At 31.6% G+C, this 13,051-nt stretch overlaps 1 protein-coding gene across 2 annotated transcripts; it reads left to right on the top strand.

The window, feature by feature from the left end:
* Positions 1-5,779: 5,779 nt before the first annotated feature.
* Positions 5,780-12,459, top strand: LOC112499557 (putative disease resistance RPP13-like protein 1). Of its 2 annotated transcripts, XM_025102625.2 has the most exons (4): positions 5,780-6,206; positions 8,925-11,513; positions 11,673-11,868; positions 12,196-12,459. In XM_025102625.2, exons 1-4 carry the CDS (start codon positions 5,961-5,963, stop codon positions 12,207-12,209), a joined length of 3,045 nt encoding a protein of 1,014 aa, XP_024958393.2. In that variant the 5' UTR covers positions 5,780-5,960; the 3' UTR covers positions 12,210-12,459. The 2 variants fall into 2 exon arrangements, with proteins under 2 accessions (XP_024958393.2, XP_052300136.1); XM_052444176.1 differs by having other exon boundaries at positions 11,673-12,459.
* Positions 12,460-13,051: the final 592 nt, after the last annotated feature.

A 13,051-nucleotide genomic window follows, 5' to 3' on the forward strand; every position in this document is an offset into this window, starting at 1 on the left:
TATTTTCTCTTGATATGGTGATGCATTTGGAGTATTTAAGAATGGTTATGAAGGTGTTGCGGAAGAATAAGCTTTATATTAATATGAAGAATTATAGCATTCTGTAGAATAATATGGAGTTTTTGGATTTTATAGTTTTGAATGACCTACACCTAAGATAGTAAGTGAAATTAGAAGTTTTCATTGGTTGATAACATTTTACAAGAGGTTCATTCATGGTTTTACCATTATTGGCACCTATTACAGAGTATTTGAAAAAAGAAAAGTCAAATAAGGAGAAGAAGGGGATGTGAGCTTTGCTTTACTCAAGGAGAAGTTGTCTACCGCTCCTGTATTAGCCTTGCTAAACTTCGACAAGTTATGTGAGAATGAGTATGTTACATTTGTCAAAGGAATTATGGTTGTTCTTTCACAAGAAGGGCAACAAATTGAGTATATGAGTGAGAAGTTGAATAAGGCATAAAATAAGTGGTCTACTTACGATCAAGAGTTTTATGTTATCTTTAAGACGTTCAAGATGTGGGAGCATTACTTGATTTGGAAAGAGTTCACGCTCGACAGTAACCATCAAGCATTAAAGTACTTTGATAACCAGTAGAACCTCAGCAAAATGCATGCGAGATGGGTGAGTTATATGCAAAAGTTTACTTTTATTCTGAAGTACAAGTCTGGGCAGCAAAACAAAGTTACAGACGCGCTAAGTAGGCAAGTAACTTTATTAGTAATCCTAATTAATGAAATTATTGGTTTTGAGTGCTTAAAGGAGTTGTATACTAAAGATGATTACTTTGCGCATATTTGGGATCGCTCTATTAATCATCATAATGTGAAGGATTTTCTCATTCAGGACGGGTATTTATTCAAGGCCAACCAATTTTGTATGCCTTAAAGTTCTTTAAGGGAGCAGATTATCTATAAAATTGCATGGAAGAAGATTAGGCAGACATCTTAGATGAGATAAGACCAAAGTACTTGTGGAGTTTTTGGCCGCAGTTGAATAAAGTTGTATGAAAAATTATAAAGGGGTGTCGGGCTTGCCAAGAAGGAAAGGGATAGGTGCAGAATACGAGTTTATACTTGCCACTACTTGTTTCAAAAAATATTTGGTTATATTTGTCCATGGTTTTTGTGTTAGAGTTGTTGTGAAAACTGAAGGGTTGAGACTTTATATTGATTGTGGTTAATAAGTTTTTAAAGATGGCGCACTTTATTACTTTTGAAATTACTGAAAATGCTACTTCAGTGGCGCATCTATTCTTTCGAGAGGTAGTGTATGGTGTTCTAAACATTATCACTTCTGACAAGGATGTGAAGTTCATCAGCAAGTTCTGGCGTCATCTATGGGATAAGTTTGGTACAAAGGTATAGTTATAGTGCTTTCCATTTGAAGACAAATGGACAAACAGAAGTGGTCAATCGAACTTTAGGTAATATGTTGCAGCATGTTTGTGATGACAAGTAACAAAACTAGGAAGTTGTTTTACCTTAAGTTGAGTTTGCTTACAATAACATGGTAAATCGATCTACTAGCAAAACCTATTTCGAGATTGTCTACACTTGTCCTGTATGCCAAGTTTATGACTTGGCTATAATACCAACACAGTTGCAGCAGGGGAAAGCAAGGCAGCAAATAATATCTGCGGAGGAGTCATTTTCCTAGCATTGACACTAAATTAGAGAAGTGCAAATATAGACCATTTCGCGTGGCACAGAAGATTAATGATAACACTTATATGCTCCAGTTACTGAACAATTAGAACATCTCTCACACTTTCAATGTAGTTAATATGTTCGAGTATCATCTCAATGATGAGGAATTGTACGAGCCAAACTCGAGGACGAGTTCTTTTCCAAGTGACGAGGATTGATGTAAGGTGTTGTATGTCTCGAGTAGTGTACCTTTCGAAGGCTATAACTTTTTTACAAGTGTCCGTTTTCAGCGTCTAATATACCTTTCGAAGCTTATGACGAGGTGAACAAAACCTAGAATCCCTAAGCCTTTTGCCCCATGGTCGAGCTGGAAATTCCGTTTCTTTTCTAGTTGTTTTCTCTTTTTAAGATTTTGCCTATTTTTCCTAATTCTTCTAGGACTTTTATCTTTTTTTCAGAGCTTAGATTCGAGTGCTGTTTGTTTTCTTTTTCTTATTTCGATTAAGAGAATTTAATTATCATATTAGATTTCAGATTTGCCTATTTTGGTAAATTCATGTTATTTAAACTTGTTATAAAAGAGGTTCAAAACCATAATTTTATTCATTCAGGCTTCTAATAAAATTTTAACATTATTTAGAAACCTTTATTTATTCTATCAAACTTTTTTCAACACGTCCGTTTCGTCAATAAGGTGAGGTGATAGGACTAAGTCTAACCATTAATGTTTGACAATGGATAATAAGAATAAAATATAATATTCAATTTATAGTAACTAAATATATATAGAATATAGAATAATAATAGAATATTATGTATATTCTATAATATAGAATAATCGAATAGAATATATTAAGAATCTTAGGTTAGAAACAAAAAAAATAAATTTAAGAGTAAGATATTTATTGTTGATCAATATAGAATTGATAAAAAAATCCAAATTCGCTAATATATATCATCACTAGATTCTCGTAATTGTTAGATTAATCGTTATGTTCTATATCTATAGTATTCAACATTTATTTGAAATTCGATTCTCTATTTTATTCTTTATGAATAGCTAAGAATAAAAGGTTAATAGATAAGATCCTAGGATCCCTACGCATGTACAATTTCTCTTATTTAAGCCCGCTTAGCTCAGAGGTTAGAGCATCGCATTTGTAATGTGATGGTTCTGTCATTTGCAAAGTAGTGGGTCCCAATGTAGGACCATGAGTGGGTTCCAAAATAAAATTTAATATTAAAAAATTGTGTTCAATTTTTTGTCAAATAGCAAAATGTTGAGATGGTAAGACTGACTTATACAAATATTTTTTCCATTTCCATGTATCTCAAGTCCATGCCAGAGCTAATAAACTGATTACCAAATACTTGTAAGATTATTAGTTCAACCACCATTTTAGTAAACTGGATTCAAGGTATAGCACTTGATGCATGTATATGCTCTCTAGTATACATAGAATTGTACTTGACCAGAATGTTTTACATGAATACACGATGAGATGGATTGTATTTCTCTTTGTTGAATTTCCCCAATTTATGAATAATATTGTAAGTGTGTTTGCTATTTGCACGAACTATTAAGTTCAGTCACTTAATGCTAATCATCAAGTACATATTGTATCCTAACACAAGCTCCTTCAAACGAAGAGAACCAAAATGCCTATTTTGTAGAGCCTCATCTATACTTTGAGTTATCTAATATATATGAGTTATATGCATACTAATTGATACTTTCCTCCTGTCTAATGTTATCTAAGTCCTATACTCTTAGAAATACATAGTTAATTAGGATAATTGATACTTTCCTGTCTAATGAACATTTCCTTTATCAATTCTGCCCTACTTATTGTGAAATTTATGCAATTAGTTGTGCAAAGGGATGCATTGTTTGACTTGAACAAGTCTAACTTAATGGTATCAGTAGGCTGAAGGGGTGGCTTTAGGTATAAGCAAACAAGACAATCGCCTAAGACCTCATATTTTAAGAAGGCCTCATTTTTTGAGTATTTCCTTAATAATTCTCTAATTAATAAAAAAAATTTAATACGTATTTTAAGAAATCAAAAAGTTTATTAGATATCCCTCTATTCTTAATTATCCTACAATTAAGAATTATTTTTTTAATAAAAAATCTATATTTGAGAACCTTAATTTTAAAGAAATATAATTAATAATATTCTTTAACCATTAGTTCATTCCTTTTCAATTATTCAATGTTAAAATCTTTGACTTTTAATATTTCTTTTAATTTCTATTAAAAACCTTATAATCTCAAGAATTAGTAAATGAAAAAAAATTCTTGTTCTCTTATCTACAAAGAAAATTATTATATTCATTGGTTCATTTAAAATAATTAGTTTCTTAAAATATAAAGTCCATTTTTATTTTTGAACATCAATTCATCATTTTAAAATTTTTATATTCTATCATTCTAAATATTTTATTTGAAAATAATATTGTTTTTATTTATTTGTTTGTTTGTTTTTTAACGGTTTTAATGGAATAAAAAAAAATCTATTTTCTTGACTATTTTTTAGGTTTTATTTTTAAAATTTTTCATTTTTTTACTATTATTGAAATTAAAGAATTAAAGATGGAATAATTTTTTATCCTTCTTATATGTCTTTGAGTATTAAAATTGTTAAATAAATAGAGGCCTCATAAAAAAAAAATTTTAGCCCTGGGGATGCTTTTTGCGTCATTTTAATGGAAAAGAGGGAAAATACCTCCAAGTCCCCCAATGTTTGCTTAATTTAATGTAGACGGAGACCTTTGAGTTTTAAAAATTGTTACACAAACTTTTTTTATAGATAAGTATACATACTTAGGATATAAATGAAGCTATTCAATAAGAAATATAAGTGGTGAATTGCGCATTGATAGAGAGTTCGATTTCTAAATGAAACGGATCTGTGCTAGGTCATGGTTGACTATGGTGACGAAATTGTATTATTAGGCAATATTTATCCAAATAGGGACCGTGTGAACCATTTCTGAAACCAATGAGTTTCTTAAGAGTGGCAGAAGTATTTTAACGATCATAAGTTTTGTTTGTAGACGTGAGCCAACTCCAAGTTTATTATTGTGCAAGATCGGATTCTTCTTTCCCATCTTCTATCAAAAGCTTTGATGCTATGATGACTATGCGTTTTAATTTACTGTATGCAACTACAGGTATAATCGTACTTGTCTTCGTGTATAATCGTAATCGTAAATTTCATGCGTTAATATTTTATTCATTTTGTAAAAAATTCTGGACTGACTATTTCGATGAAGTAGAGTGCGTGTTGAAGATTTGTTTATAAAATGAAAGGTGTCGGTTGAAAATATTTTTATAAGAAAAAAAAAAAAGAAAAAGTAAAAAGAAGAAAAGTACATATATGCCAATGAGTAACAAGGTGGCATGAAAAACTTTAGGAAGAAGAACAGACAAGCCAACAAACATTTTCCAATGAGCAAGATAAGAATCGTTTCTTCCATTCACGTGGAAAAAGCATGCAGTTTGGAAAGTATAAACATCAATATCTCTTCCTTTCTCCCTTTTTTTTTTTTTTTTTTTCATTTTTTCGCCCTTTTTGATATCTGAAGGGAATTTTTGATATCTACAATTTTTTCTTTTAAATTTAGCATTAAAATTTAATAAAATGAGAGGGAGCAAAACTATATTCCAAGGGCGAAAGTTTGCTGTGGTCTTGGAAGGTCTTCAATCCCAAATTAGAAATATTTTACAAGAAAATGAATTAAAATTTTACATTTTTTATTTCGCATTTTGTTCCCAATAGTATATAGACTTTTTCTAGTGAACTATAATTTGAGAGTGAACTATAATTAATTAAAATAATGTAATAAAACTTCAAATCTGCATCCTAAAAATTGAGGAGTCTGCAATTGAGAATGATTATATATATATCACTGGTATTGTTGATGAGATATATTTTTTCCCTTTTCTTTTTCATATATTTTCCAGCATCACTTGAAATTCACGACACCTTCACTTCACGAAGTACACGAGCAAAAGAATGTAATCAGGGAATTTGATGGCATCATAGAAAATTAGAGCTGTAAGGTAACCTAAGTATTGGAGAGAGAGGAGAAATTTTACCGGGGGCGAGAATAAAGAATTGGTTGTCACAGTAAGGGCATTTTTGGCAATTCATTTTTTAAAATCTAATGTTTGTTGTAATTAAATTCAAGGACATTAGATAGACTGGGACGTCAACCTAAATTCATTCTTAGTCAAGAAAAGAAACAAAGAAGATTAAAGCTCCTCATTTGTTTTGTGAGTTGTCACTGTAACAAAGTATAAGATGGCGGAACATGCAATGGTTTCCGTTGTGGTGGAAAAAGTGATAGAAATGTTGGAGCTACTGGTTTGTTATAGTCCTCCATACAGACAATTTTACACTAGGAAAGGACTTCTGAGGACATATTCGCCGGTGAGAATTTTGTTCGATAAAGGGAAAAATAAAGTGGCGGACGGCACGGCCAACGACACGGAGGATTGGCTGCCTGAGGGCGACGTAGACTTCAGACTGACGCCGGAATGTGTTGGGGTAAGTTGCTCATCATCTCAATTCCGTTAGCAAAATGTGTTGATATGATATGAAAATAAGCTGGTATATTTCAAATTAAATATCCACATTACCTTGTAAAATGGACTCCGGAATTGGGCATGTAGATAATTACTTAATAATTAACAGTAATATTCAAGTTGCTGACAATATGTGATATAGGTTCATGGATATGTATATGTTTGTGTATGTGAGTGTGTATTCTTTTTAATTAATTGATAAATAATAAAACTAAAAATTCAAAATTATATTGTTCCAATTATAATGACAAAAAGGACCTCTATTAACATGTGTTGTTGAAGATTGAATAATTTATATTTATTATGTACATATCTAAATTAATATGTACATTTGCATGTTTAGTTTTATATTTTTTTGGGGTGATTTAGATTATATTTATTAGGAGTGGGCACGTGTCAGATTGGTATGTAATCCACCCCAACCCGCATATAGTGCAGCTTGAAAAAATTTAACCCAACCCAACCCCTTATATATCTCAACCTAACCCGCAAAACTACAGGTTAGGATAGGTTGGGTTGGACTTTTGAGAACAGCTCATTTTGATCGTCCAATTAAATACTGTATAAAAATTAAAAAATACAAAATTAAATTAATTAATTGAAAAACTAAAAAGCACAAATATTAAAATCCTTACAACAAATTCAACATTTCAAAGTCTAACAATCAAATTATTTGTTCATAGTTAATGAACAAAAAACAAATCTAGAAATTCAAAGTCTATTTAAAACAAAACACTAAAATCTAAACAACAACATCCAGCAGGAGTATGATTAATTGGGAGGGTTTTCTACTTATATTTTTTTATAAAATATAAAAATTTATGTTATAATAATAATTTATATATAAACATACATATATATTTTATATATATTAATATATAAGGGTTGCGAGTTTAACAACTCAACCCAACTTGTATATTTTGCCAATCAAAGCAAACCGCAAAAAAATCATGTTGGTTGGGTTGGTTTCATGGATTTGGTGGGTTGGTGCACAGCCCTCGTTTTATTCATTAAAAAAAAAGAAAAAAGACACCTACACCTTCAAGGTTTAGATAAATAGTCACGTAAACGCCCAAGTTTTCATTTAGGAATACCGAGACCCTTTTTGTCTATAATACTCTTTGGATTTATTAACTCATACAAATTGACTCTAATGTCTTATAATAAATATAAATATAATATTAAAATAAATTTAACAATATATACATTGTAAAATAAGTTCAATATTTAAAAATATTTTAATACTTTACAAACTTATATTATATTAAACTAAATTTTATGATAAATAGAAATACATTATTAACATAAATTAAATAAAATTTTAATTTTTTTCACTATTATATAAAATAATTTTAGTATTATTAATACGTGAGATATATTTTATTAATTGTAAAATCTATTTAATCTAAAGATTTATCTAAAATTTTTATAATAAACATAAATATATTATCAAAATAAATATAACAATTTACACTTAAAAAATTACTAGACAAATTAAACTATTAAAAAAATTTTGAAGTCAAATAATTTAATTATTATCTACGGAAAATATTATAGTCAAAAGGGAGTTTTGGTCTCTTATTGAAACTTTGGCGATCTCTATGATTATTTCCCCAAACCTTAGGGTTGAAGATGTCTTTGTCCTTTTAAAAAATATAGAATTTTACATGATTATTTTTATCATTTAATCTAAAAAAAATGTTTAAACTTTAAATAATTGAAACCAAAATGTTATATCTTAACTAGCTCCTAACTTTTATGAAGGTCGGTGCTATTTGCCCTCTAAATATTACTTTAAACACTCTATTACTCTACACATTCATACACTAATTATAAAAAAATAAGTTTTACTTTTTACACTCTTTAAAATTCTTAAAATATTCTTACTAAACTATTTAAGTTACTTTATTTATTTAAAACACTAATAAAACTATTTACCACACAAATTTTAAAAGATTAATTTAACATATACTTCCAACAATATAATTAATTAAAATTGTAAACAAATTATTTAACATAACCTTGGTTATTAATTTTTGTTTATTTATGTTCAATATTAAATTTTGAACATAAAACTCTTACAATGAGAACATAGTAATAAAAAGTCTTCCTTAAGTACTTAAAAAAAAAGGGGAAACAAGAAAAAGAAGGAGACCAAGAGATGAACAGGATGAAGAAGAAGGGCCAAAGAAAAAAAAATTCTTTTATATTATTTTTGTTTCATTTTATGTTTTTAATCACACATACATTATTGTCAAATTTTTTTCTCAATATTGATTTCCTCTTTATTTATCTAAATATTAATTAAGACGTTGAAAATAAAAGTTTTAAGGTTTAATAAATGAGAATTATAAATTGAAAATTGAGTGTATTATAGGGTATTTAAAGTAATTACATATGTAATATTGATTTATAATAAATTATCCTTAATAATAATTCACAAGATGAGAATTATTGTGATACATATTTTTATTAAAATTAGAGCGAATAGAGTAATTTTTATGGTGCAAATAACTCCACCCTTTTGTATATTTGTTTTTATTATAGTATCATAGAGTAACTCTGTAAATAGATAAGGATATATCATATATGTAGATGGACGTGAACATATGCCATTTATGAAAATGATATGCAACTGATTGATGAAATTATTATTATTATTATTTTGGCGCAATTTCAGTGCATTCCACCAGAATTGATCCGTTCAGTGCAAGTTTTTTTGCTGAGACTTGGAATCATTGAAGAAATGGTTGAAGATGGAGAGGAAAGTCGATTGAACAAAACAGATTCACGTACGGTAATTAGAGGTGTGATGACTAGTGTGAAAGACTGGTTAGATTTGGTGAAAGTCGTGGCCACCAAGTCGGAAGATTTGGTGGATGAATTGAGCACTGAATTCCTCAGATGGAAGCAGCATCCCGATCAATCAGATGAACCCCCTTGGCCAGATTTTACTAACAAGATACAAGACTTAAATGATGTTTTACGTCCAATTCTCAGATTGCCCAAACAATGGTTTCAATTAGATCGTCGGAGTCAGGACGATTTCCAAAACCGATATGAAGGGGGTCCTAGTGGTTTTGTCTCCACCAGCTTTCTGCAAACCTGTTCTAGATCTGAGACTTGCGGTGTAGATGAAGAGAAGGAAGATTTAGTAAGCAAGTTGTTGTCGTCGTCGACGGAGATTCCCATCATCTCTATTCTAGGGACCGAAGGAACGGGGAAAACAACACTTGCTACATTGGCCTACAATAGTTATAAGGTGATGAGGTATTTTGACATCAGAATTTGGGTCGGTGCATCTGCCGACTCTGATGTGTTGAGCGTTGCCAGCTCCATTGCTGAAGCTCTAGGTGCTTCGGCTTCAGCCTTTTCTTCTCAGGGACAGGAATTAGAGCCTTATTTGAGATACATTAGAAAATCTATTGCGAGAAATAGATTTATTCTTGTGATAGATGATGTGTGGATAGAAGACAACAGTACATGGGAATCATTGCTTCAGACTCTACAAGAGGGTCGCCCTGGAAGTAAAATTTTGGTTACCACAGATGATCAGTCAATTGCTGACAAGATTGGATCTACGGAGAATATTAGGCGAGCGTCCGATGAGGCATCTTGGTCGTTGTTTGAGTCCGCTGCATTTTTTAATAGATCCCAGGAGGTGCGTGAACATTTAGAACATATTGGGAGGAAGATTGTACAACAGTGCCATGACTTGCCTCTTCTTATAAAGATTGTCGGACGTACTTTGCACTTTAAAACTGAAAAAGAGTGGCAAAGCATATTAGACAGCAAAATGTGGCAAGTACAATATATTGAGAGGCATCATTTTGTCCCTCTGTGGCTGAGTTTTACCGACATGCCATTTGCGGTAAGAATGTGCTTTTTGTATTGCGCCATCTTTCCAAAAGACTATCTAATTAATAAAGATGAACTAATTAGATCATGGATGGCTCAAGGTTATGTCCACAAGGAGGCAGTTGGTCAAATGTGTTTTGACCAAATGGTAGCACGTTCTTGGTTCCAGAAGTTTGAGTTTGAAGAGGATGACGATGATGGTCGTATTTTAAGATGTAAGATGCCTGTTCAAGTGCATAAGTTTGTCCGATTTCTTGCACAGAATTATTGTGCTTCAATTGAGGTTGATGGTAATTTTGAAAAACCAAGGCGAGTTAAGCTTAGCCACTTGTTCTTGAGGGTCAGTGAAGGGATTTCATTTCCTGTCTCCGTCAGTGAAGTGCAAAACTTAAGAAGCCTCCGGATTCAATATGGGTCTAAAACTTGTTCGCTAATTAGTGAGGTACTACCGAAATTATTGGATCAATCAAGGACGACTTTAAGGGCATTAGATCTGAGTGGACAATCATGGTATGAAAATATGACTATAAAGATTCCAGCGGAGATAGGAAACTTGGAATTTTTGAGATACCTTAATTTGTCATTACTGAAGATAGCTGAATTGCCAGAAGAACTGTGTGGGTTATGGAATTTACAAACTTTAGAGCTCAACTGGTGTACCAATCTCGAAACGTTACCTCAAGGGATGGGAAAGTTAATCAACCTGGAGCATTTGTTAAATGTTGGGACTTCACTTGCTTCCATGCCGAAAGAAATTGAAAGATTGACTCGTCTTTGTACATTAAGTGAATTCATTGTGAGCAGTGATGGTGGCACCCTTGAATATTTGAAAAGCTTGGACGAACTTCGGGGGTCTCTTCATATAAGAAACCTGGGAAATGTGACAGATGCGAGTAAGGTTGCAGAAGCGAAACTAAAGAACAAGGTAAATCTCCGCGGATTGTGTCTAAATTTTGAAAATCATGCGGAAGGGGAGAGGATAAAGGAAGATGAAAAAGTTCTTGATGCCGCGCAGCCGCCCGAATATTTAATGAGGTTAGAGATCAGAGACTACAGAGGCAGCACTTTCCCGAGTTGGATCGATTTGTTAAGTAGGCTGACAATTTTAAGTCTCAAAGATTGGACTAACTGCGAGCAACTTCCTCCTCTCGGAAACCTGCCATCTCTTGAGTCACTTTCTTTATTTAGTATGGGAAGCGTGAGAAAAGTGGGTAATGAATTTTTGGGAATAAAAAGTGGCATCGCATCATCTGTTACTTACTTCCCAAGATTGAAATCTCTCAAGTTTGTCAACATGGAAGAATGGGGAGATTGGGAATGTGAGATGGCTAATGTCATGCCATGTCTTTGTTCCTTGTCATTTGTGTACTGCCCCGAATTAAAGGCCCTGCCAGGCATCTTTCTTTCTCAGGTAATTAAACCGGTTAAAGATCTTTTCTTGATCTGAGTTCTCATGAGTTTTTAAAGATCTCGTGTCATGTGTGATTAAGTAATAGTATATGGATAAGATTTAACTTCTTTATTTTCTTTATTTATTAACTACCAATCACCCACATATATTTTTACTCAGGAGGAAAATAGATTAGAAAAGAATCCTAATCTAATTACACCAAAGGAATTAAAGATCAATTGGTGTCCGCTTCTAAAGGAGCGTTACGATAAGAGGTCAGGAGGTAAGGAGTGGGGGAAAATCTCGAGAATCCCCAGCATCATGATTAATTTTACATACCTGCAACTTGATCCAGAATTGTTGAATTACCAGACAGGTAATCTCTTCTCATTTTCAATTAGTTGGTATCTGCAATTTCTAGCCAAGTGGTACCTACTATTAATCACTAAACTAATTTTGTCGGACTATTATTGCAGTGTAAGCCAAATTTTACCAAGTCTGGTCTTGAGAACCTAGCTAGAAAGAGGCTTTAATTTGTTCACTACATAATATATCATGCCATTATTTGATCTTTAGTGTAATTCCTGTTCTTCTGATGTTTATGTGGGGAACATAAACTACAGAAGGCATTGGTCACAGGCCTCTTAATTAATTGTATAATCTTCTGTACGTCATTTCACGATGTTTATTAATTATGTTGCAGGAATGGATATTTGATTTCATGGTGCAGTGAAAGCGAGAAGACAAAGGCCAGCTAATATCAGAAGAGGTGATTTATGGTTTGGGTTTCTTTCTTCAAGAGAATATAGCATATATAATATACCACTAGATGATTATATATGCTCTCCAGTATTGTAATTGATCAAACAAAGGTTAATGTATTAACCTATATGAGTGCGTTTGCTATTAATTTGTATGAACTAATAAATTCAGTCACATAATGCTAATAAATGAAGTCTAAATTCAGACCAAGGCGAATATATTAATGTGTATGTCTGGATAATCTATTTTATAAAAATTAAGACCCAAAATCCTAAGTTTAATCTTGATGCTTGGATCAGATTGTTATAGGTTAAGAATATATCTCGCTCTGATCAGCTAATGCCGTCGGAAAGAGCGACCTTTCTTTTGAATTTGGATCAGCGCTGAATTTATCAAAATTGCGAGCAGCAGTGTTGAATTACAGTTTGGTGTACTTGAATGTTAAGGTTTGGTGAAAATCATCAGCTCAATTTCTTTTCTTTCTTTATTTCTTTTTTCAATTTTACAAGCAATAATTGCAATTATGGACATAATTGTAATTGTCTTGGTTATTTGAACTTAGTTTATTTTTCTGAACACCTATTTACAAAATATATTAATTATTAAAATTAAAAAACTCAAAATTGCCGTTCACTCATTTCTCTCAACTACAAGATTTGTATTTTCTTTCTCTACTGTATAACCTAAAATCTTAGTTTTATTCTTTTACCCATGATTATTTTCTTTTCTTAGTAAATTAAATTCATTTTCTTTCTTCCTATTACCATTTACCTTTTATTAATCTTAAATTTATTGTT

Source organism: Citrus sinensis, chromosome 7 (genome assembly GCF_022201045.2).
Source record: "Citrus sinensis cultivar Valencia sweet orange chromosome 7, DVS_A1.0, whole genome shotgun sequence".
In the NCBI taxonomy this organism is placed as follows: domain Eukaryota; kingdom Viridiplantae; phylum Streptophyta; class Magnoliopsida; order Sapindales; family Rutaceae; genus Citrus; species Citrus sinensis.